The 25,574-nt window shown below is 38.2% G+C and overlaps 2 protein-coding genes across 2 annotated transcripts in view; one reads left to right on the top strand and one right to left on the bottom strand.

The window, feature by feature from the left end:
• Positions 1–988: 988 nt before the first annotated feature.
• cfap251 (cilia and flagella associated protein 251) lies at positions 989–12,231 on the bottom strand. Its single transcript, XM_077561736.1, has 21 exons — positions 11,931–12,231; positions 11,542–11,696; positions 11,038–11,178; positions 10,856–10,965; positions 10,233–10,341; positions 10,017–10,097; positions 9,866–9,943; positions 9,659–9,700; positions 8,422–8,693; positions 7,471–7,647; positions 6,478–6,728; positions 6,177–6,328; positions 5,371–5,532; positions 5,024–5,208; positions 3,936–4,050; positions 3,693–3,856; positions 2,814–2,904; positions 2,573–2,716; positions 1,967–2,198; positions 1,449–1,556; positions 989–1,379 (listed from the first exon to the last, which is right to left on the bottom strand). Exons 2-21 carry the CDS (start codon positions 11,689–11,691, stop codon positions 1,216–1,218), a joined length of 2,928 nt encoding a protein of 975 aa, XP_077417862.1. The 5' UTR covers positions 11,692–11,696; positions 11,931–12,231; the 3' UTR covers positions 989–1,215.
• A 590-nt stretch (positions 12,232–12,821) lies between these two features.
• kntc1 (kinetochore associated 1) overlaps positions 12,822–25,574 on the top strand; it is a 29,071-nt gene continuing 16,318 nt past the window's right edge. Inside the window, 30 exon segments of the mRNA XM_077560246.1 lie at positions 12,822–13,123; positions 13,640–13,760; positions 14,010–14,125; positions 14,496–14,574; positions 15,189–15,266; positions 15,342–15,376; positions 15,457–15,567; positions 15,825–15,918; positions 16,075–16,127; positions 16,448–16,563; positions 17,149–17,203; positions 17,276–17,374; positions 17,525–17,568; positions 18,463–18,528; positions 18,630–18,705; positions 19,136–19,261; positions 19,698–19,864; positions 19,948–20,059; positions 20,777–20,920; positions 20,994–21,050; positions 21,125–21,196; positions 21,340–21,459; positions 21,589–21,732; positions 21,821–21,916; positions 23,196–23,299; positions 23,408–23,510; positions 24,143–24,277; positions 24,349–24,468; positions 24,954–25,026; positions 25,455–25,522. Of these exon segments, the coding sequence (XP_077416372.1) occupies positions 12,989–13,123; positions 13,640–13,760; positions 14,010–14,125; positions 14,496–14,574; positions 15,189–15,266; positions 15,342–15,376; positions 15,457–15,567; positions 15,825–15,918; positions 16,075–16,127; positions 16,448–16,563; positions 17,149–17,203; positions 17,276–17,374; positions 17,525–17,568; positions 18,463–18,528; positions 18,630–18,705; positions 19,136–19,261; positions 19,698–19,864; positions 19,948–20,059; positions 20,777–20,920; positions 20,994–21,050; positions 21,125–21,196; positions 21,340–21,459; positions 21,589–21,732; positions 21,821–21,916; positions 23,196–23,299; positions 23,408–23,510; positions 24,143–24,277; positions 24,349–24,468; positions 24,954–25,026; positions 25,455–25,522 (2,919 nt within the window). The 5' untranslated portion in view covers positions 12,822–12,988.

Here is a 25,574-nt window from a genome sequence, read left to right as displayed (position 1 = left end):
AGCTCTGAGCCAGGAGCAGGAAGTGTCTCGGGGACACAAGGTTTCTGATTGGTCCGTGTCAGAGCCCCACCCTTTCTGATAGAGTCGCCCCTCCACCTCGGGACTAGAGATAACACTAAACGCGTTATATTTTCACGCGCACTTGATGTCTTGCTTATGTTATGTCTATATTTTTTTATTTATGGTGTTGTAGTTCAGATTGACCCGTTTGTCATGTACAAACTGTAACCCCAACATGTTGCTGTATCAATATGTTGAATGGCGGGTTACAAATAGTTTAAAGTTTCTGATATTTTCTGGCGTCTTCCTTGCTAAATTTACCAGACATTTCAAACTCGTCTATTTTTTTTAATATATAAAAAAAACGTTTTAATTGAACGCTCTTCTCGAACAAGGCACGCTCGGTTACACCTCTCTCTCTCTCTCTCTCTCTCTCTCTCTCTCTCTCTTGCGCTCATATCATGCGCTGTACACAAAACACTTCACATGTAAAACTAAAATATAATACCAAAAGTAATAATTCACAAAACAAATATTTATATATTTTCTTTCTGTGCATAGTGCTCATTCTTACTAGTTCATGTAGGCCTATAACACGCACGGACACTATTTTTAAAAAACATTTTGTCTCAATGTTTATTTCTTAGTTATTAATTTCTGAGATATTCCAATAGTTTTTACACAAAACTAATGTTTTTTTCATGCGAAGCACCTCGAGTTGCTTTTAAAGTATGAAAGATGCTAAATAAAGATGATTGATTCTGCATCCTCCTCATGTCGTCCCTCCCGACATCCATAAACCAGGACTTTCTTTTGCCTTATTTCCCAGCATTCCATACTCGTCACCCTTCCGCCGATGTATACTATCTCTCCTCTGGATGTGTCCAAACCATGTTGCACTGGACTGTTGGTTTAAAGTACCCCACCCTCACTATCTCTTCTCTTCCTCCTCCACCCTTCTCATTCACACAAATAAAATCCGTCTTAATTGCGTTGTGTGTTATTCCTTCATTTATTTTCATCATAAAGGATAGTAGCATACAGTGGGTCAAATTGACCTATGAAGTAGGTAAATTATATAGTGCAATTAATGCGATACATGTCATATTATATTAACCAGTATAATGCACACGATACCGTAAATGCTACAGAACTATGTTTTTTTTAACTTATGTGTAATAATGATGAATAATGATGTGCCATTGTATTTCCCAGTCAGTCGTCATCAAGCTGTTGCTCTGCTGCTTTAAGTCCTTTCTTGAGCGCCAAAGATGGTGACGACGGCGATGACGATGGGAGGCCAAGTATGTGATGTGTAAATATCTCCATGGATATCTTTTCCGGGATCACACTCTCCAGGGCGTATTCTTGGCTCACGTCTAAAAAAAAAAACACGCAGCAAAAAGTTGCTATATATGAAAGTATATTGTAAGCGTATTCGTACATACTGTCAGTTTTGAAGAAATCAGTCTCAGGGCTTTCCTCATCTTTCACTTCAAAGAGGCCTAACAGTGCAGTGAAACACTCTGCCAGGTCATCCTCTGTCATGGCTTCCCCTGTTTCAACATATACCATTAAATCAATTTAATAGACCGCGCAGTTGCATATTTTTGTTTGTTAGTATAAAATGTTAGTGAATCGGGCTAGCTCTATATCAACCAATGACACTACGTGCCATAATCCAGACCATCCACCGACATCAGCTTTGAGATCAACAGAAACCCAATTGTCAAATTGCAGAATTTTGTGTAATTTCATGTTAGTTGGCTACTTTCTGGTTCATTGAAAATGACATCAGTCAACATATACCATTTGTGGTTCTGGGTTTGTGACGTAAATAGCAAAAAGACAAATTCTAATATTCTTTTTGTTTTTGTTCTTTAGTCAATATGCCTGTGAGTAGGATACTTCCTGGTTCATGACCCAAAAGTAAGACGATAGGATCATCCCATTTTGTGTTGTATACCTCGGACCTGCAGGAGCTCCAGCATCTGGTCTCTGTGCAGAACGGGTTGTCCTTCGGGTCCGCCAGGCTCGCCGAGAACCTCAAAGGCCGTGGCCAGCTCGTCTGCCGAGATGCCAAAGGCCGGCCGGTGGTTGATGTAGAGTTTGATCAGCTCCTCCAGGTTGATGTCTGTGATGTACTCTCCCGTTTCTGCGTACTGGCCCAACTTCACCTCGTTTAGCATATCTTCAACCTGCTCAAAATAATGCAGTTCATTCATTGCAGGGATAGATTCCAGATAGAACAAAGCCCACTAAATGGACCCAGAACCAACAGAATCCTTTTTTTTTTTTTTTCCAGGAGAGCTCAGTATTGTTCATTCGATTTGACATCATCATTGCTCTCCTTTTTTTTTAAAAAAAAACAAACAAATTAATTAAAAAAAATTTAATAATTTTTAAAAAATATATATATACATATATATATATACATATACACATATATATATATATATTTTTTTGTATTATTATTTTTTTTTTGTATCACCAACAGAATCCTGATTTAACAGACAAAGAGCTAGCGTCCAGTCCACTTAAAATGCCCGTCCTCGTATAATGTGGAGCGTACCTCTTCTTCAGTGGGGTAGTAGGCCAAAGCCCGCATTAGGGAAGGTAATTCCGTCAAAGGAATTTTGGGAGATAGCTGCCGCGTTTCCATGGAGCCCAGGCCTTGATTGTGAATTTGGCAGTAATAGAAAAAGTCTTCGATTTCCTACAGAATCGAACATCACAGATAGAAAAGACAAATGTGGTTACTCTGCTATACAGGCTCCCTCTAAAACAACTTCATGGTGGAATTCCGCACTCACCCTGTAGAATTCTCCATTCCTGCCTCCCTCTAAAATAGTATAATATGGCTCTAGGTCCTTTCCTCCCAAAGCTGCTGCTGCCTCCAGAGCACTGCGCTCACCGGAAAGAGACAAAAGATGCTCAAAATTCACATTGCGCAGAACTGTATTTACCAAACTCACCAGGTCACAACATTAAGTATACAAACAAAGTCACACACAATATATCAAGATTGTCCACCCTACACGGTAAATTCTGTAGAGTACATTTGACACTATTTAGAGTGGGACCAAATAGACTAAGTTTTAGAGTAATATTTATACTTTTGGAAGAGGGTAAAATAAAGAATAGGAAAAAATAAAAGTAACTCAAGGGTGGAGGAATAAACTCAGCTTGGGAGACAGCCAATCTACTCCCTGAGCCACGCAGATCCTGCTGGATGTTAGTATATTGCTCGTGTCACCTGCATCCGATTCCATGATTCCATGGAATCTTCCTAGCTCCAAGAGACCAAACCCGATGCCTTTGGTCTCTTTGAGATAAGCAAACAGTAGGAGGGGCATAGCTCAGGTGGTAGTGTGGCAGGGTCCCAAGCTGGAGGTCGTTCCTCAACCCTTGAGTGACTTTTATTTTTTTTATTTTATTTTACGCTCTTCCTAGTGTAAATCTTAGCCTACTCTAAAACGGAGTCCATTTGTTCCGTCTCTAAATAGAGTCAAATTTACTCTATAGAATTTACTGTGTCGATGAGGAACTCCATGTGTGAACTGCGTTTCTGTGACTCATCCAGTCTCTCTGTTGCAACCTGTTGATGGAACTCATTCGTGATACTCTAAGCTCAGTGCACCCTCTGAGAACATCCTGAAATTTCTTGATTTTTTTCCCCGAGCAATGGCTACCTGTAGCTTATCTGCCACGACAGGACCGTGCAGTCAGGACCGCCTGCAGTGAATACAAACTGTCCATCGTGGGAGTAAGCGAAGTCGGACACGTTGGTGGGATGGCAAAGCACCGCCTGGGACTTGTAGGGGTTGCCGTCCAGAGGCAGGATCTGCAGGCCGACCTGGAGGACGCACAAGAAGGTCTCATCTTACTCGGTCTTGGTTGATGAAAAGTGCAGTATGTCTGCTAACTGGACTGACCTTGTCCTCTGTGATGTATGCCATGTAATACGAGCCGCTCTTGTTGTCCTCGGAAGTCGGTAGAATCCTGATTTTCTTAACGGGGCTTCCGTACGTCGGCCCGAGCAGGGTCTTTCTGTTGGAAGCGTATGGGAGCGTGGTATTTTCATTTGTTCTACTGTATCATTATCATCTGTCCCTTTTTCAATATTAGGGATGTTTGACACCATGTTTTTTTTTTTTTAATATGTCAATAAAAGTTTCGATTTCTTGATCGTAAAATAGCCACAAGAGGTTGAGCCGCCGTCGTGAGTACTGATACCTTGAAATAACGCCTGATATTGGCCCCATAACACTCGCACATCCCTATTCAAAATACATAAAATACAAATTCCTATTAACTTTTATTTTATTCTATCCAATATGAATTTAATATTCAACATAAATATTTGATATCTACATTATAAATGTAGTTCGTCATACATTTTCTGAACCACTTATTTAATGAAATATTTTTACACATTCAAGAATGTTTATTTTATATTTACATTTATTTTCTTATTTATGTTTTATCAATTTATATTTTTACATTTCACTTTTTAAGTCATTGCATCTTACACTGTTTTTATTCACATTTTTTAGCTAGTTATTTAATTCAATTATTCAAGCATGTACTTCTTTGAAATATTTTATATTTGCATTACACATGCGTATTTGTTAATTTATTAACTTGTTTCATTTATTCTTAATTTTATTAAAAACATATCTATTAGAAATTTCAAATATATTATATTTATTTTATTCTAACAGATACTCATTTTATATTTTTATATCCATCCCTCTCTATATACCGGTACATTATTTGTTATTTTACTCCATCTCCATTTAGGTGTTTTTATGCATTTATACACCATGGTTTTGTTGAATCTATTTATTTAGTTATTCAGAGTAAATAATGTTTACAGTCATGCCATTTCAGACAATCTTTTTTTAAGGCCATTGTATTGAATTTCCCCATACTGGGGAATCAATAAAGATTATTTTCTTAGTCTTACTCCAAAGCAGCGATTCAATTACTGGGAAAAAAAATTAGTGGTGACGTTTCTTGCCTGCACGTCTTGGAGGCGCTGTTGAAAAGCTTCATTTTATATTGGTTCGAGGCGACCACCAGAAACTCTTCGGCGCTCAGCGGCGGGTACCAAGTCATGCACTTGGGTACCGCACTCTGCTCAAGGCGCTTGGAGCTCAGGATGACCAGCTGGCCCACTTCACTGCTCTCCACGTCGTACTCCACCTGTTAATCCCAGGAGGTGAGGTCTACATGGTCTACACCGGGAGTTAACTGTGGTCAATAATTTAATCAAATGAACAGCTCATTTCATGTATTATGTAAAATTTTGTATTTTACTAATACGTTTCGTTTCATTATTTACAAAATGTCATCAATCCGACTCACCAGCAGGCGGTCCACGCCCAGTGTGAACAGTCTGGGCTTGGCGCTGTCCTGGTGCACCCCAAATAGGAGGTCTGTAATGGGTTTGTAGTGGGAGCGGTACCTGCCCAAGTAGATCCAATGAGGCGACTGCATGCGAAATAACGTCACTGCCTTCCCCACATCCTGATGGGAGCCGATGTCACTTATTAAAGTATATTAACTCATTCACTCCCAGCCATTTTCACTGAAGCAACCCCCTTCGCTCCCGGCTGTTTTACTGGATTTTGACTGATTTTGCAAGGCCCATAGAATATTGTGTTCTATTGCTATACAAACATGGAAACTACCCCAAAAAAGATTAGAGTCTCTTTTTTCATCAGGAAAAAAAGTATATTTTTTATCTGTTTCCGTTTAGCATTTGAATATAGCTAAGTTTCATCATTATTCACAAATCTGTTTAAAACAGTGGGTGTTGTTGCAACATGGCTCTGGTTGATCTCTTATACTCTGCTGCCACCTGCTGGCCGTTTTTGTAATAACTACAATTTCTTCATGAATTTTCTTCAGTTCAGAGGCTGCATGAAAGCCTTCTGTATGCATATGTTTTTAAAATAGAACGTATTAATACGTTTTTGGGAGCAAATGATTTAAATACTTAATAGTATCGGCAGTATTTGTTTGTTTGTACCATGAGGATTTTTGAGATTTGCACAATAAATGTTCTGAAAATTACCCTTTATCACATTTTTCATTCATTTTGATTCATGAAAAGACAATACAACCCATTCAGAAATACTGGCGAGATGTCCATCAACAATGCAACTTACTGCAGTGGCAAGGTAGCCAGAGTCATGCGAAAAGCTCATGTGGCTGATGCTGTCCGGAGGGTAATCGAAACACTCCTTGGGATCGCTTTGTAAAGTGTCAGCATCCAGAAAGTGAACGGCTCCACTCGCAAAACCGACTGCCAGGTAGCGTCCTGCTCAGGAACAAACGTGTCAGTGTCCAATTCAAATCCACATTTTAGAACAAAATCAAGGTGAGACTATAAAAGGCTTTGATGGGCTTCTTACGGTGTGTATACTTTATAGATATGGAATAAATGCTCAAAAGGCTTTCCATACTCACCTTGAGGGTCAATTCTGACACATTGGATGTCTTTCTCTTTCTCCAAGACCGTCTTGCAGATGGTCCGCTTCTGCTGGTAGTCCCAAAGCTTTAAGGCGCCACTGCAGTTTCCCATGACCACGGCGGGCTGTTTGGGATGGCAGGCCACGGCGTGGAGAGGGTCGCAGTTCTCCTGCAGCAGGATCCGCCACGTGCTTCTTTCCACATTCACGTGGACAACCGTGGAGGTGGACGAGGACACCACAAAGTTCCTGCACAAGTGTGACAAAATTTAGGCCGGAATAGCAACCTGAGATAAAATTGTGTGAGATTATATTACAAATGAGATCACAGATGTAAATGAGATTAGTTTTGTGCTCACAAAAGCGACACATTTAAATGTTTTAAAGGGGACGGATGGACTTGGTCATTAAGAAGAGGTAAAAAATATCTATTTTTATTATTTTATTATTATCTCTTTGACTGCCAAAAACGTTAAATAACGTTTAGTAAAATCCTATGGAGGAGTGCCAAAGACGTTAAAATGCGTTTTTTTTTTCAAAACAGAGGTGAAACTAACCATTTTCTATTGTTGATTACTGAAAAACGGAATAAGGTAGAAACAAACTTTTTCTTCTGATGAAAGATGAGAGTCCAATCTTTCATTTGGTAGTATGTGTGTTTCCATAGTCCAAACACATCATTTTCTGTGGACCTTGAAAGATCAGTCAAAAATGCTTAAATCGGCTGGCACCCACGGCATCCCTTTTCTGAAAACGTCTGGCAGTCAAAGAGTTATTATTATTATTATTTTTTTTTATTCTCCAGAATTAAAAAAAAAAAAAGTAAAAAAAAAAAGAGACGTGAAATGAGAGCTGAGATGATAGATGATGTGAAACTAGCAATGAGATGAGATTACATGTGACATCTGATACGAGTGAAATTAGTGATTCGACAAGAGTACATTCCTGTACGATTACAATGTGTTATAATACGTTTCACGAGGAGATTCACCTGCCAAGAAGTGGCTTGTTATCCACGGTGCCGTCTTCCAGATATTCTCTTTCAAACTCTTTTGAAAAGGAAATGGAGACAATGGGGTCCAGGTTCAATTGGGTGAACCAGGTGAGGAGCAGCATGTTTTCATCGTAAAAGTTGATGTGGCCTCGCGTGTCTCCAGTCACAATGCAGCTGTGTCATGTGAAAGAGAGAATTAGAACTTGCAATTTCGGTCTTTTGAGAGCGATTTTACATCTTGCCCAATGAGAGCTGCTCAAATGCTAACATGCTAACAGTTAATATGGTAGCAAGAACAAAAATAGTAACGTGAGAATAGAAAGCAAATAATGAATAAACAAGATAACAATTTGAAGTTAGAATGGTTCGGATCGGTCCAGAACGGTGGAAGGTCGCGTTAAAAGAAAATTTGGGAATTTTTGTGTGAAACTGTGGTATACTTAAAAACGTAGAAACGTGGAAAAATAGCTTTGTAAATGTCCTGAATAAAATGAACAGTTCAAAGTTGTAATGGTTTTTGAATTGGTCAACAAATGCAGCAAGAGGGGTTAAAAAATGGATGGAGTAATATGACACTTTGTTCGAAAATGTGGAAGGATGAAGTAAAATATGGAAAATATCTTTGTTAATTTGGGAATTTTGTCCTGGACAATATTAAATCCAGACGAAAAGTGCAGGGAATCTGAAAAATAGTGCTGTAAAAAGACAGTTTCACATTCACATTCAGAAACTTTATTTATCGCCATTGAATCTGTCAAGTAATGTGGAAGTAGTATGTGAAGTTGTAAAATTTTGTAATGGAGATCAAAAAATACGGAAATATGTGGACATTTTGGGATGATCATTTTGAAATAGAAATGGTTTGAATTTCTTGAGAAATTTGGAAAAAGTGACGAAATAAAAATCCAAATATGTGCAAGTGTAATAAAGAAAGAAATGAGTACTTACTTGTCTACCACAGCTAGCACAGTGATGGGATGCTCCTGCAGAGAGATGATCTTCACATGGTCTCGGCTCAGCCTTTGGTTGGAGTCCAGGTCCTGCGTGAGCTCCCAAACCATGATGACGCCCGCTCTGGACGGGGTTATGATTCGGAATTCTCGCCAGTGGAACACGGACGGACTCAGAGGCCCGCCGGCCAATTTGGGGATGTCGCAGAACTCGGGCGTGGAATTGGGGAAGAGAGATGCGTTCAGTTCCAGGGTGGCCGCGTCGCCCAGCTGACCAGATGAAACACCGAAAAGTAAATAACAAATGCATCATGAATTTATATAACAATTTTGAATAAAAATTAAATTATGACTACTGCATGTCGTTTTAGTACAGAAAAAGCAATGTAAATATAATACAACTAATTTATAATAAACATTTTAGCATATACAAAGAGAGGAGGAATAGATAACTAAATTTTAAACAAATAATACAGCAATCTCAAAAGTCAAATTATTAATGTGGAAATCAACCTTAAACATTTCCTGACAATATGTTAACTCTTTGACTGCCAGACGTTTTCAGAAAAGGGATGCCGTGGGTGCCAGCCGATTTTAAGCATTTTGACTGATCTTTCAAGGTCCACAGAAAATTATGTGTTTGGACTATGGAAACACACATACTACCAAATGAAAGATTGGACTGTCATCTTTCATCAGAAAAAAAAAGTTTGTTTCTACCTTATTCCGTTTTTGAGTAATCAACAATAGAAAATGGTTAGTTTCACCTATGTTTTGAAAAAAACCCGTCTTTTAACGTCTTTGGCACTCCTCCATAGGATTTTACTAAACGTTATTTAACGTTTTTGGCAGTCAAAGAGTTATATGTGACCTCACTAGTCTAAACATGATATTCTGATTAATATTAGATTTGTGGAATAACAGTTATGAAGCAAAATCCAGCCGTTTTTATATATTTCAGGGGCGGCCATTTTGCCACTTGCTGTTGACTGAAGATGACGTGGCAAAATGGCCGCCCCCTGAGATGGATAAAAATGGCTGGATTTTGCTGCTTAACTCATATTCCACTGATGCAATACTAACCAGGATACCATATTTCGACTAGTGGGGATGCATAGAACATATTATTGAAAAAAAAAAAAAAGACTACCCCTTTAAAAACAAAATGTTCACTATCACTTTTTGGGTGTGTATATGTATAAAAAAAAACATAGTGGGACAGTGAAAAGAATTACCTTGATAACCTTTAGTGGAACATATTGCAAACTTCTTTGTGCCTGAAAAATAAGCAACTGTTTATGGCAAGAAACACATTGTATGGTGGAATTAATGGCAAAACAGTGCCGTTTGAGTTTTTATAACATCTTGTAGTAGCCACATTCCTTCATGTATTTATTTCTTAGAATTGTATATTGGACCAGATCAAATGCACCACAACTTACCGTGCTGTAAAACAACACTTGGCTTTCACTGCTGCTCAGCAACTGAGTGCTATTGTTTGGGTTAAAAATGATGTGATTCTGGAAAACAAGGTCATATTCGAACATGTTTTTCATGTTATTTAAGGTGATGATTAAATTCAATTGGACTTACTTGATAACCGTATTCTGGGCTGAGCTCTGTGAGCCATAGCGGCTCATGGGAGTCGTTGGTCCAATCCCAGATACACACACACTGTGGGAAACAGCACTGTGACATTAATGCTAATACTATACATTGTTGAATGATACAATTTTGTATGCGTGGAGGCGACAGCAGGAGACAGGGCCAGTCCGCCAGAAGAGATGGAGAGCAACAACTTTTACTCACTTGATCTCTCTCCTTCCCGAGTGTCACCAGCTGTTTGGCGTCCCCGGAAAACGCGATGGCAATGACTCCTCCGTTGGGATGGCAGTCGAACAGCGTGTGCACAGGAATGCTGCATATGATATAATGTATGATATGATATATGATATATGATATGATATGATATGATATGATATGATATGATATGATATGATATGATATGATATGATATGATATGATATGATATGACATGATATGACATGACATGACATGATATGATATGATATGATATTCCACTAATGCAATATTAATCAGAATACCATATTTTAGACTAGAGGGCCGGATTGAACATATTATTGTCAAAAAAATTGACTCCCCCTTTAAAAACGAAATGTTCGCTATCACTTTTTACCAATACCAGAAGGAGAACTAAAGTCTGTCATGTATATGTGTGTATATGTATAAAAAACATAGTGGGACAGTGAAAAGAATTATACGATATGATATATGATATGGTATGATATGATATATATGATATCATATAGTATCATATGATATGCTGTATGATATATGATATGGTTTAAAGTGTTAAAAGCAAAATGTTTATATTTATTGTAGTATGCCATAAATGTGTAGAATATAACTACCCAGAGTACGAATCCCACAGTATGACAGTGCTTTTCTCGTTTTGGTCCGCTGTCGCGATCCACCGTCGGTCTTCACTGACGCACATACATGAAATGGGGGAGCAGTGACCCTGGAAAATATCAAATCAACTTGCTTTTTTGTGCATTGTTGTTATATCTTATTTTTTTTTGTTTATTATTACCTCGAGTAAGTGCTGGGAGTTAGTGGTGTGGTTGTAAAGGATCCCGACGTGAGCTCCGGCATAGAGGAACACCAGTTGACTGTGGTCTTGCAGAACATACACGGGAAGAGTGGAATTCACCCCAGAGACCCAATCAAGTGACTAAATGATGGATGGATGGAGAGTACACTTGAATTAACTAGTTTTATAAAATGTAGTTACTTTAGACTCTTAAAAGTGTCAGATTAAAAGTAACCCAAATTGGGTAAAATAGCTAAAATAGTCCAAAAGGGGCTGAGCCAATACTGGATTATTTACTGTAATTGGCTCCTTTCCAAAACTCGCTTATTCACATTTAGGCTCACAACACCAAGCAAAAATAAATAAATAAATAAATAAACGGACCAAGCGATGGATGATAACTTGAAAAATTTGCACGTCAGGGCTCTCGAAAGTGAAAGTCCCACTGTATTTATTCAGAGGTGCGCACTTCCGTCTCACATATCTAATAATACATTTACTTACCAGTGCATGTGTTCCACTGTACGTAGACTCGTGTGTAAAAAGGGTTTCTTTGGTTGCAGTGTAGACTTGAGACTCTCTGCTTCGCCTTAGTTTGTCAATGTCGCTGAGATGACTTTTGGAGGGGGTCTCGGGACCCTGTACTTCAGACATTTTGCCTGTCAGACAACATTAATTAAAAGTCATTGGAGGAAGAGAAAACGGTGTTGTTGTTGTCCACACGAGGACAACAACAACACCGTTTTCTCAACAAAAACCTTGTTTTTCAAATTAAAACGTTTGTCATTCCATGCTTTTTCAGCACAAGCTTTTATAACAGGAAATAATTAATTGATTGAAATCAAATATATATATATATATATTTTTTTTTTTTTAACTGTCCTTGTTCTTACCAAAATGCTGCGAATCCGAACAGGAAATGTATTGAATGTTAATTAAGACATCTATTACAATCAGTTTAAAAAACAAAACAAAAATAATAATCTGTTATATTTATCCCTCTGAGCGTTGCCAAGCTTTTTTTTTATAGAAAAGTATCACTGACAAATTTGCCCAAACCACCGGTTACCACGTAAACTGCGACGCATAGGATGACCAAAATCGTCTCCATTAAGGTTCAATTATTTGTTGAATTGAGATGTTTCTCGAGGGAGCAATATTAAATCGCTCATGTTTAAATCAGCGTCAAGCAAATGGTAGACAATTCAATGTTTTTGGAGTCGTTATCGTTGCCTGGCTACCGTCCCACCAAACATTCCACACGTTGTTCAATCATTTCAAACTAAAAGTATGGTATTTTAAAACTTGAATCTAAACCGTTTAAATCAGGTTAAAAAAGTCGTTTATTACAATTAATTTATGTTATATTTGTGTTAACGTAAATTTGAGGAGTAAAAGCGGAGTATTTCTTGATAAAGTTGCCCTAATACTTTATTTTGAAACTCAAAATTTAGTCTTGACAACAGCAATACGCCGCTTTGACTTCCGGCGTGGACTCGCCGTTTTACCGGGATACGTCAGCGCGTCCACCATATTGAATGTGTCATTAAAACTTTTACCCTTTTTGCGTTCTCCAGGCAAAACTTCTTCGCAACCTACATCATGTGTAACTACAGATTTAAAAAAGAAAAGTGGTTAATGATAGATAAAGGTTATATTTGTGTTTGGGTATCGTCTCTTTGCACTCAGCGTTAAGTTTTGTAAAAGTCTCAGGCGGAAACTGTACCCGAAAGACTAAATTTAGAGAATACTCGTATGACTGCGTCATCGCCATTCGCCACTGCCCGCCAAATTGTAAAGTTGATGTCTACAAAGCTACGGTTACATTTTTACGAGTTAGCCAGTTAAACTATCCAAGATGGACGCTCCAAATATTTTATGGCGGAATTATGAGATTAAGTGAACAAACTATATTGCTTATTGTGTGTTAGCTTCTCAAACAGGCGTGGCGATGTGGAAGGACGTGGAGCTTTTGGTCAACGACGATTCTGGCACGGTCCGCTTTGGCACTGGGAGTGTGTCAGCGGAGAAGAATGGCAGTAGCTTGTACCAGGTGGACACACTGGTCAAGGTGTCCTCGAGCGAGGTAAAAGACTGGACAGGGGGTCCTCGGTCCTCGGTTTACGACGACGAGAAGTTCCTACGGCGACTTTACCGTTCCAACATAAACGGTTCTATTTCGTCCCTCCCGACTGTCGTTTTATAGGGTGGCAAGTAGTGGCAGAGCCTCCCGTCCCTTCCATGTGAAGAGTAAATAATAATAATAATAAGATAATTTTTCTTTTTAGCCTGGCACAACACAACAATTTAGCCACGAATCATCCTTGTAGGCGCCAACATAAAACAATTCTTTTAAATAAGAACTTGGAATAGCTTCACAAATGTATGCCAAAACAGCAGATTAACAAAAAGCACTCTGAAACCATGAATTTAGAATAAAAGCAAGGAAATACAGTAAGCGCCACTTGAAATGTCGTATGTTGGGACTGTAAACCGAAAACCTCCTGTATTGAACATGATATTTACTATTGTAGCTGTTGTGAAATATTTAGTCACCTTCATTTAGCTATAAAAAGCACCAAAATCTTATTTTCCCTTGCAGGTGCAGTCAGACCCTCAACTGTATGCCATCAATGGAAGCAACTGGAGTATTCTTGTCGCCGACAAGACTGTCGTCCTCTTTGATCAGAGTTGCCAAAGCGTTCTGCTGCTGCTTCACTTTGGTATGAAATCACAACAGCTCTTCGTTTCATGGAGACTGTCATAATTTTCTGGATTATTTTGTTGCGTCTGACACATAGTGTCTTGACGGTGTATCATTTTCTGATACTGTGAAACCCTCTGTTTTTGTACACCCATACGGTGATGCTGGTTGACTTTCAAGTTCTTCACTTTTCAAAACACATTTTGGGTTTTGTGTAATAAAATAAATAAAAATGCTTTCTGTTCTTTTTTCCCCCTTGTTACATTAGAAAGTGACGTGGATGCCATCGATGTGTGCTTGGAGGGACAATTTGTGCTGGTGTGTGAGAGAAATGGAAACCTGCACTTGATCTTTGTTCCACTCAAGAAAATACTTCTCACCAGAGTATGACTTTTTTCCCCTCCACGTTGTTGGATAATATTATGAATTCAAAGTGATTATATTATGTAAGGGAAGGTGACTCTTTTTTAACAGTTTTTTTTAATACAAATACAATTGTGCTAACAATTAGCATTGGAGTCGTGTTAACCTTTTAAACAACAAAATATTTGTACATTAACAGCAGAGCAGCGCGTATAGGTAGATAATATAAAGATACTAAAAAAAAAAATCAATATAGGTCGCGTCCTATATACTGTTTAGTGTATTTTTTTTATATACGTTAATATAACACCAAACTGTTTTACAGTGAGGGAAAAAAAGGTCTCCTTCAAGATACATGATGGTTTTCACTAATGTGTTATATTTTGAACAGGCTTTGGTCGTCAAACCAAGCAGCGGCGACAAGAAAACATATTGTGCTCTTGTCACAGAGGAAAACAAGGTGTCACCAGGTAAAAATGTTGGCAGAATGCTGGATGGATGGTTTACAAGACATGTTTACAATAGTTATCTCCTACTACTTTATTGTGGCATTTAAGCAAGTTATGCACTAGTTATGAATGTTGAGTTTACGTTAAAACTGATTTAAAATTAGTATACATCATTTTGCACAGGATTTATGTTTGAATAAATGAAAACCTTTAAATAAATGTTTGTTGGGTTTATTTCTTTGATTAAAATTGTATTTGTTCAGAATGACTGGGGAAAAAAACATGAATGGTTTTATAGTTCAGCCGTATCGCTCAGCCAACCGTTAATGAATCATAATAAATTTATTTTTGTGCATTTGCTACACTGTCATTTTGAAATAATGTCCTGTTTTGAATAACGGGAAATAAATCGTCACAGGAATTAACCCTCCTAGTTACTTAAAAATAAATATAATCACTACAGGTGTTTGAAGTTGCTCAGTTTTTGTTAACTAGATCCACTAGTTAGTATTCATGTTGTTAATGTAAATTAATCCATCGCAGATCCTCGTGTCATTGTTCATGGTGCATTACAATATTAGTACATCAACCAAACCTTTAATTTTGGGTTTCTATTTTTTTTTTTAAATCTACAGGCCTGTACCACGTGTTTATTGTCATAAAGGATGGCTTCTTCCACATCACCAATCTTAATTTGTCCCGGATCAAAACAGGTAAACACAGCAATGTAAAAACTTAACCATCTCCAAGTCACTTTAATGTGGGATTATTTTTTCTTTTTGTACCAGCTATTGAAAAAATGGACATGGAAACTTTAAAAGAGGTGAGCAAAGTTGTTTTTCTTTACATGCAATTGCATAATTATTGAAGAAAAGCTAAGAACTCTGTTTGGTGTGAATGCAGCTTCAGAGTGTCATCAAGATCGACTTCTGCTCCACCGAGATGTACCACAACAAAAGTTGCAGCAGCGCAGTCACCTTCACTTTGGCCAATGAGATCCATTTATTGATCGGGGTGAGCCATAGAGACTGTTGTTATAAACACGCCCCACTTCATTTTCAACTGTCATTCAAATACATTCTTATGTCCAGTATTGCCTACACATCACTATATGTTTCATATTTGGAAATGCATCTGTTTAAAGCCTCCGTTGGCCGGCTGTGATGAGAGGCACTAAGCCACAAGCTACTAAACAGTTTTCCTGTTGCTGCAGACCGGCAGCGGTCTTTTCCAGCATGTCACCGCTCTACTCTGTTGTTGTAACTCAACAGGGAGACGAGCAGCATGCAGTTACTCACTGGACCTTGGACCCTCATCAGTCCAAGATGTGTCTCGCTCAAATTGTGCACAATAGTTTGATACCAGGTGAGGAAAAATACAATATTTTGACATGCAATAGAAGCTTGATATTTTTGCACCAATTTGACAAAGATGTAAGCGCCCAGATGTGCTTTATAGTTGATGTACAACTTAAAATAAAAAGTATTCATTTATTTTTTTTCTTGTTATTCCATTTTAAAGGTGTAAAGAAAATGGTGGTGATGGGAAATTTTCTGTACATTCTTGACACAGAGGTGAGTTTATTGGCATGAGTTAAAATGTCTTTATTAGTTTGGTCTTTAGAGTGCCTTCCCACCCATTTAGTGTAAAAAAAAAAAAATCATTGAATATTTTTTTTGTCTTGTCTTGAGTCATTTTTTTTGTGCTACTTATGGAGGCAGCAAATGTTACAACAAGCAGCAGTTTGGCAGATAAAAGGAAAGTTCTCTAAAACTAATTTTGAGGAAAGTATGTCACAGACATGTTATTTGGACACATAAGACCTACTTTAAATTTGGAAGAAAATAAGCTCTCAAAGATATTTAAAATCTTTGCCTGACTTTGTGTCTTCCAGGAAGTCCTAAGTCTTTGGGACGTATATTTCCTGGTCATGGTCCACATCTGGCCCAATGTCACTCTTCTCGACTTTGAAATAATCACCGAATGCGGATCTGTGGCCTTAGCGGAAGGGTAAATACGATTCCACTACTGCCAACGAGATTGGGATGTTGGGCTTTTAGGTGGAAGTCCAGAATAAACCTGAACTGCACTGTAACCTTTACAAGTAAACTTAATTTTGGACCATCCCTATATGTCTTCATTTGTTCACGGTTATTGATTCAGTGCTTTGCTGGTCCCGGACAAGGAGCTGAAAAGCAAGAATTATTTATTTATTCTAATTTACAACGACGTCCACTTTTATTCCTTTCTGTGACTCTTCCAGTCTCTCTGTATCTTTGGAACAACCTGTTGATATCATTCTGTGACACTAGCAAAGCTTCAAGTAGGCAGAAGTGGCCACTGAGTTTCATGTCATCTGCAGGTTGTAACAGAGACTAGAGGAGTCACAGAAAGGCATAGAAGTGGACAACCTTTGAAATTATTAGTCCACTCATGAATCACGCTCAGTGGGACACGTGCCTTGAAAAGTTTTTCAGTGAAATTAATTTAACCTGTTAAGTCTCCAGTGCATTTGAGAGTCCTCCTAAAACATCACCCGAAAGCCCAATAACGCTTTTGATGGCGGCCATGTTAACTCAGTGATGTTTATTACAGTCAAACGGAGGGCAATGTGAAGATGATCACCCTGGAGAAGCAAGACAATAGTCAGGTAGCAGCGTCCCTTCAACTTCCAACTCGCTCAACATGCTCAACTTCACAATGCATTTATTTGTATTTTTAGATCAACTTACTAAGGATTCGATGTTTGCCCTCCATGACAGTTTGCTACTGCCTGGATGTCTTCTCAGTGTCCTGCCTGGTCCAGGCAAAAATAAGCATGGTGACGAGTCTGCACTTGTTTCATTGGATCACAATTTTCAAATCATTTTCACATTGTAAATTTGGGATATAATGTGACCCACTGTCAACTCAACTTATTTTTGTTTCAGGCATATCTACACTTGTCAATATGTTGTGCTTTCGGTTTCAGGACACCATTTATTTTGTAGAGGGGATTCCTACCACTTCTGAAAGGTAATGTTTTCTCGTGATATTCACTAGCGTAGTGTTTCCCAACCTTTATTGAGCAAAAATCTCACGGCGCACCATTTAGGAAAACAATTCACAAAAAGTGGATACACAGAACCTTCTGTAGTCTACAGTAGTGGAAAATCATTATTGTTTGCCCTGCTACTATACTGTATACAGGGATGTGATTTTTCCGCTAATTCGCGGAATTCCGCTTTTTTTATCCCCCCCCCCGCCCAAAAAAAAAAAATCTTTTTTTTTTCTTTTTTTTTAGTAGTTCATTGTGTATGCACATGACTCCGACAGATAACATCTTCTGCTATAACAAAGACATTTGTGGTATGCTCTAATATGAGTTACTTTTCATTTGGTCATGATACAATTATTTGTTCATGAAATTTGAACTCTTCGACATTATTTATGTGTTAACTTAGTAATCACATTAGTTAGATGTGATGATATTCTCAGTGATAGTTTTTAAAAGCAAAGGCAGTACAATGTTTTTGAATGTGACTGATTTTGAGTTGACTAAAACTGCCATTTTATATGGGATAGTTCAATATACATTGAAAATTTATGCTGTTGTTTTGTCTATTTCTTTGTCATGTGAGTGCATTGAAAGTACTTAAAAACACGGAAAACCCATGAGCTCCGGGGGGCTTCGCCCCCCTTGTCCACCCACCAGGGCACTGCCCTGCACCTAGCTGGGTGCCAGCGGCCCCCAGACCCCCGGCTAAATTTTCAGATAATTTCACTTTGGTCAAATCACATCCCTGCATTGGATATTTTCTCGCTGCACACCTGATGATATCTCACAGCACACTAGTTGGGAATCACTGCACTAACAAAACTGTGGCTAGAGCTAAGTCATATCGTACGTTTCCTCTATTGTGGCTGCAGCAGTCAAGGGCAATGTGTTTCCTCTATCGTCGCCCGATGCCTGACAGAAGCTTTGCCTGAGAACAGGTAGGTCTTTTTTTTAATCTTTTTTTTTTTTTGGTATGGCCCTGCCATATTTGCCCATTAATGACTTTGATTGTGGCTCACTGGGATCTCTCTTCCACCAGGCTGAGCAGACTTCTTCACAAACATAGATTTGAAGAGGCTGAAAAGTTTGCCGCTCTTTTTGAACTGGATTTAGAGGTATGTTTGCTATTTTGAAAGCTTTCCTACTAAAAAATTCACCAAATTTTACAGGTATGTTCTTTCTTGTGAATGTATATTTGGAAAGAGTTGTGGTTGTTGTTTTTCAATTTCAATTTTATTTTTTTATTTTTAAGATCTCACTTTTATTTGAATGGGAGTGTTTAGTAAATTAGTTGGGTCCTCCCAAGGCCAATTCCGGTATTTGTCAGAATAATAATCCCTCAACACTTGTAACATCTAAAATATGAATTACAGTAGTTTCTCCTCTAGTATGTGTAAAGTCCAAATAACCTACATATCAAACTTTTGTGACATTTTGGTGTTGTGCCGTGATATGTTTTCTTGTGTAGAAAATAGAAATATGCGCCTTGGTTCAATAAAGTTTTGGAGACACTACTCTAATTGAAATCTGCTGATTTCTGTTCAGTTGGTTTACAAGGTGAAACTGGCCTTTGTGCTGGAAGAGCTGGCCTCTGCGTCAGTGGGTGGCTACGGGCAAGACGTGTGGTCCGAAATTGTGGAGGAGGCCAGAATTAACCTGAAGAAGATCGCTGTGAGTGCCGTTGAGTCGAGAGAAAGATGAAAAAATACAACACACAAGCAAAATCACTCAACAAAGCTAATTAACTTTTCTTTTTTTTTTTGAATGCATACATGCATCCATGCAGTGGTGTCAAGAGCCTTTGTGCTCTTTAAACATGGACGGTGAGGGAGCTTGTCTAATGTGCAGAGTGTGAGGTGGTCAGCAAATAGCAGAATCTAGACTCTAAAGTGCACAGGCAGGCAGTGAGTTGAAGGAGGTCACAATAGGATAATAAAATACAAATTACATACTCCAATTAAGAGGTGAGCAGCATCATTACAGTAGAAAGTAGAGGTTTTCAAATCGAATGAGTAAAAAAATCCTTGAGTAAAGTAGAAATACGTGGAGAATTAAGGGAAAAAGAAACAGTAACAAAGTCTTTGTACTTTTCACCATTGCGGTCCAGGATGAGAAGTTTGTGGTAGATTACTGCCTCAAGGCTCCATGGCCGACCTTCGACACGGCGGAGAAGATGCTGAGCTACGCCGCCACGCGTTGCTCAAATTTGCAGATCCACGAGGCCTTAGCCAGACTGGCGACATTCTGCAGCCTTCACGGCCAGGACAAATTCAAGTACACTCTTGTGGTTTGTGGTAAAATCTACTGCATTGAGGTACATCTTCTGCAGTGATTGTTGCATGTTTCTGGTAACACAGCGGTATCGCCTGGATTGAGTTCCTGAACAACACAGACATGTTGGGAGACATTCTGAGCCACCTGAGAGATGGGGACATGTGGGGCGCTCAACTCCTTTGGCTGAAATATGAGGTAACGTAGTTTTATAATTGTTTTATTTTCAAGGAAGGAAATCATATATTTTGGAGATCTAAAAAATAAGTTTTGACAAAAATAATCCTGCAAGGATGTTTTTATTATATAAATTATATAGTTAAAAAAATCACACTCTTATCAGAATAGTTGTACAATAGAATATTCAAATACAAAGAGCAAGAAAATAGTATATAAATAGTTGTCTTTAATGTAGAGAAAAAAGTGGTATAAAAGTTGTAATCTTATAAGTCAAAATAATTACATTTATTGATAAAAACAATCATGTTGAGAAGAAGATTTATATATTTTTGGGGAAAAAGTTGTGCAATTTTGAGAGTTGTAGTTTTACGATAAATCTTGATACTATTGTCTTGTATCGTAAGAAAAAAAAAATTTTTTGTTCAAAAGTCTAGTTAAAAAAATGTCATTGTTTCAAGAAAAAGTTGCAGTGTTATGAGAATTAAGTCATATATTAGGGGGAACAAAAGTCTGATTAGTTTTGAGAAAAAACATAATCTTGCAAGAAAAAAAGTTGTATACAATTGAGATAAAACTTAAGTTTAAAAAAAAATCTGACTCCTACAGGAATGAAGCTGTATATTTTTTAGATATAATGTCATAGCAATTAGTGCATCATGTTAATTGAACTATCAGACAAACGAGTACTGAAAAGGGTGAGGTATGATTTGTTGTGGTTTTGTTTGCTTTTCAAAGGGCCAGATTGCAAGCGGCTTTGATGAGAGCAACCTTGTAGCCGTCCTGGATGCCATTCCAGAAGATCTGCCATCCCGAGACCTGTGTCCCTGGTTCAAGACCGTGTTTCTTCCGTTTGTCCGGAGAGTGCTTCCTCCAGGACAGGTAGTATAGCTCCTCACGTATAAAAAAGGAAAAAAAAAACAACTAGAGCTAACCCTTTTTTTCTCGCCTTCAGAGAATCCTGGCGAAATGGATAGAGCAGAGGGCACGCAATCTGGAGCTGATGGAAAAGGTAGAGGAACAAGTTTACTCTGCAATCTCACACTTAACGTTCGGATTGGAGAAAAAGGAAATTTGCTTTTCCAGGGCACTTGGCCACAGAACGGACTGACCTTGGCGGAGCTCGGACTGCCATCTTTATGGTCATGGATGAAATCTGTAAGTTAGTTTTTTACATTCTATTCCAGCGCCCCACAAGTGTGGGAAAACCTACGCGGTCTAGGGCCACATTTGAATTTGAGATCATAAAATAAATGAAAAATGCCATACACCTCATCTGCCCTTTGTGTTTCCTTTCTCAGGATGACAATTACGGCTCGGAAGAAGTGGAGAACCTAAGGGCCCTGGTGTTGAACCTCCGTCAGTTTCTGGACCTCCACACAAAATACAACTGCAGACTTTCACTTTCAATCTTTGAGAAGGTTTGTGTTTCATTGTCTAACACACCCCAGGGGGAAAGTTGAAGAGCACTTAGACTGCTGAATGGCTGGATTCTTGTAAAGTGATCTCTCCTTGTGTAATGTTGGGACTGTATCGAATATAACTATCAGGGAAAGGTGCGTAGCGTTGCGTTCCTCATGCTGGATAAAGTTGCCGCTCCGGAGCTGGTCACTTCCACAGTGGAAAACAACATCCTGCCTTACGCTGAGGAGCATGACATTCCTTTGGATGAGCTGCTTCTGCAGTACATTACGGTAATAACACAATTATAGTCTACCTTGATAAAAAGTACCATCATCTGTTTTTTTTTTGTTTTTTTAATCTTTATTCGTTTTATACTAGGATATGCTTGAACGGTGCAGCTCGCAAACCACAACACTTTTCACATCATGGGAAGCCAAAGCAGTGGCGGTGCTGGGATGCATGGCGGATATGGATGTAAGTCACATTACACACATGAGTTCACCATTTGCAGTGACATTTTAAAGCAGCACACCACTGAACATTAATTGTCCTTCATTTGATTAGGCAGTGCATATGAACATCAACAGAGCAAATATCAATGACATGACATCTCATTCCTTGAAAAAAAGTTCAAGCCGATTTAAGTATTAAAGTAATGACATAAATCAAAACAGTGCTTCCAATAAGTTCAACAATATTGGAAACTTTCTCAAATAAACTAAATAATATACAGACGCTCCCCAACTTACGAACGAGTTACGTTCCGAGCGATCGTTCGTAAGGTGAATTTGTTCGTAAGTTGCTTCAGTGCTATATTTTGTATTATAATTTATGTTTAAAGAGAATACGTACAGTACTGTTCTACGTATGTTAGAGAGAGAGAGCGAGAGACACACACAGTATGTACATGTACGTAATAAGATAAATAAAATGAAGTTTAACTTACTTTTGGAAGATGTACTCGATGCTTAAGGATTTGATGGAGGAGGAAGAGGAGGATTTTATATCATGAGAGGTTCTTCGTCGTCGCTGGAATGGGCTTCAAAAGTTACTTCCTCCTCCGTAACTTCAATGTAGGAAGAAGTTGAGGGTCGAGGAGAAGAAGATGAGGGTTGATGAGTATCTTCCTTGGAGGATTTACTAGAAACTGGCCGAAAGAAGCGATCAAACTACGATTGCACAGTTTTCTTCTTTTTTCATCATAAATGATGCGGTAGCACTGTATCGCATCATTCAATTGATTTGCAACCTTTGTGCAACGTTCAATATTTGGGTCTTGCTGCTCGAAGAGTGCGATGGCTTTATCTATGAGCGACAGGCGTTTCTTCTTCTTCCTCCTCGACACGTTGCTGAGCCTCCAATGCTGGGTGAGCTCTCACAGCGCCAAGCGTCGGTATTAGCGGCGGAAAGAAGCACTACAGTACTCGGAAAAAGGTGCGCAATAAAAAATCTAACTTACAGCATCTCTTTCCGAACATTTTTTGACATGCGCGCATGCCCGCAGACATGTTCGTATGTACTGTTGTTCGTAACTCGAATGTTCGTAAGTAGGGGAGCGTCTGTATGCAATAATATACATATCAGCTCATATTCAACTTTCCTTTTAGAAAGAGTAAACCAAGTGCAATGACCGATTTTAATGTTGTTTTAAAATGAAACATTAAAAATTTTTGTAAGATCCTAGCAGTAAATTCTCCAATGGATTCATAATGTAAGTACATAATATATGCCCTGTGGAAACTATTTCATACAGCTGAAGGTGGATGCTGTGTTGGAGATCATGCAGAAAGCGGTCTTCCCCTGGAGTAATGTGGTGGAGGAGCTGGTTCAGCAGTACCTGGAGATGGACGGACCAAAGTATGTCATCACTAATGTTCCAATGGATGGGCATTTAAAACTAATTTAGTCATGGTTGAATTATTGTTGTTTTCAAAATCCTCACTGTTGCTTTTGGCTCTAATCCAGGCAGAAGCTTCTAAAGGAGAGCTACTGTCTGATGGAAATCCGCAAACTTCTGCGGAGTTACGGGGTCCGCAGTTACAACTACTCAAGCCCAAGTCAAGTTATGGTAAAATGCACTGAAACGCATTCAACCCCCCCATACTTTTTCAACGCAGCTACACTTAACACATCCAGAATTTTCTGTCTATTTTAAATAACCATGAAAAAAATGATTGCAGTTAAAATAATTTAATGTAGTATGGAGGACTAAAACTGCCAAAATTAATAATAAATAAATGACTAATTAAATAAATAAATAACAGTGAGAAAAAAAAACGGATAACAAAAAAATTTTATTCAAAAATTTTTTTTTTTTTTAAAGGAAATAAAAACAACAAAAATTCGATTCATCCATTTGAATAACATTTCGTCCTGATGGAGCATCTGCAGTATTAAATAAGTAAATGTGAGAGCAGAGCATTTTTATCTATTTATTGATATTTAAATCTATTTATATATTTATTTTTACTTTTATTTATTTATTAATGTGTATATATATATTTTAGTTGTTTTTATTTCAATTCATAGTTGTTTTTTATTAAATTTTGGAATTATATTTGTTATATCCGTTTTTTCCCCCACTTTTATTTATTTATTTGTTCATTTATTTATTTTTAATTTAGGCAGTTTTGGTCCTCCTTAGGGGTGCACTGAATTAATGTTAATTTCTAATATCACCTGATGTCTTCTGTTTTGCAGGCGGTAGTTCGGTACATCTTGAAGCAGGACTCTCCAACGTGCCTGCAGGATGCCATGGCTCTGGCAGAAGCGTACAAACTTTCAACGTCGCAAATCAATTACTTGTATCTCATCCGTCTAATTAGCCAGGGCCAGGTAAGTGTTTCTATATGCCGTTGTTTTTGTTTTGTTTCACGGCTGCAACAATTCTTAATATTTTTTGGCAGAGCGATGCTTGTGTCACCACGCTGAAGAGTTTGCCTTGCGAAGAGGTCGCCTGTGTGATGGAGCGTCTCACATCCTGGGCTATGCTGAAACTGGAGGACAAAGACTACATGTCTGATGACGTGAGTTAAGACTCCAGAACATACAGTTGGACCCTCTCTGTTCGCTGCAGTTAGTGACCAAGAGCTACGAATAGCAAAGTTTTCCAAAACCAGATGCCCTGCTCTAAAATTTTTATAATTCCTTTTCACACGTGCAATCAAAATTATTCAATGTGCAGTAGATTTCTGTATTCATACAATGCATATTCATAGGTTCTATGCATGGTAAACACATAGTGGTGTACATTATTTAACTCATCAACAACTTACATGCTGAATTTGTCCACCACGCTGCTTTTTGCTATCAAGCCGGCAGACTACTGAGCAGTGGCCAGCGCTAGCTACTGCTGTGCTGACTTCAAAGCACTCACTGACAAAGAGCAGGGTGTTTTTGCAACACCTTTTGGGCTTTAGAGAAAGAGCACAAAATCAAATATTACATATATATAAAAACTTTTTTTTTTACTGTATTTAAGAAGTTGAGCTAATTTGCTTGTCTGTACTAGCACAAGAAAGAGAAGATGGTCATTGCGCCGGTGATGGTGGAGGCACTGAGATACCAGCATGCCATACACAAACGTAAGTACCAATTTTCTCAGTTCTGAAATAAAAATGGCACTGGAATTGAAGTATACATCCTTGAAATTTTCATCATTTTCAATCACCTGTTGTGAGTTTTGCCATTCAGCTCCTTGTTAGACAACAGGGAGTTTTTTTTTTTATATAGTACTGAAGCACCGAAATACAGGTGCATTAAAAAATGTAGTGATCATGGTCAAATGACGTTCGCCTGGAAAAGTAATGCATTTCTGGTTTCTACTGAAATATGCATTAAAATTTTTTTTTTTTTAATGTTTGTATTTATTTATTGTTTGCTTTAACTTAGGACCACTTTGGACATATAATAGTTTTTTGCCTGAAAGTGAAGATAAGAGAGCGAGAAATGAATGAAAAGAATCTACGAGTGCATGTGTTTTTCATCACATCTGCTTTTATGTCACCTGCAGATGACGCTCTTAAAAGCATGGAGTGTGAAAACAATCTCCACATGTTCAAGGCCATCGCCCAACTACAGGTTAACACCACACGCCAAATGTTACAATAATAAAACTCAAAATAATTTTAAT

The sequence above is a fragment of the Vanacampus margaritifer genome, chromosome 3 (assembly GCF_051991255.1).
Source record: "Vanacampus margaritifer isolate UIUO_Vmar chromosome 3, RoL_Vmar_1.0, whole genome shotgun sequence".
Taxonomy (NCBI): Eukaryota; Metazoa; Chordata; class Actinopteri; order Syngnathiformes; family Syngnathidae; genus Vanacampus; species Vanacampus margaritifer.
This window is presented reverse-complemented; position numbering and strand designations above follow the sequence as displayed.

What these genes read in the sequence shown, in the direction of transcription:
- cfap251 (XM_077561736.1), bottom strand. Translation starts at nt 11,691, where the DNA reads ATGTCTGAAGTACAGGGTCCCGAGACCCCCTCCAAAAGTCATCTCAGC. An exon ending in AGCGCCTCCAAGACGTGCAG is followed by an intron (nt 4,051 to 5,023) that starts GCAAGAAACGTC and finishes CGCTTCCAACAG; the next exon opens with AAAGACCCTGCTCGGGCCGA. An exon ending in TGATTTCTTCAAAACTGACA is followed by an intron (nt 1,380 to 1,448) that starts GTATGTACGAAT and finishes TTTTTTTTTTAG; the next exon opens with ACGTGAGCCAAGAATACGCC.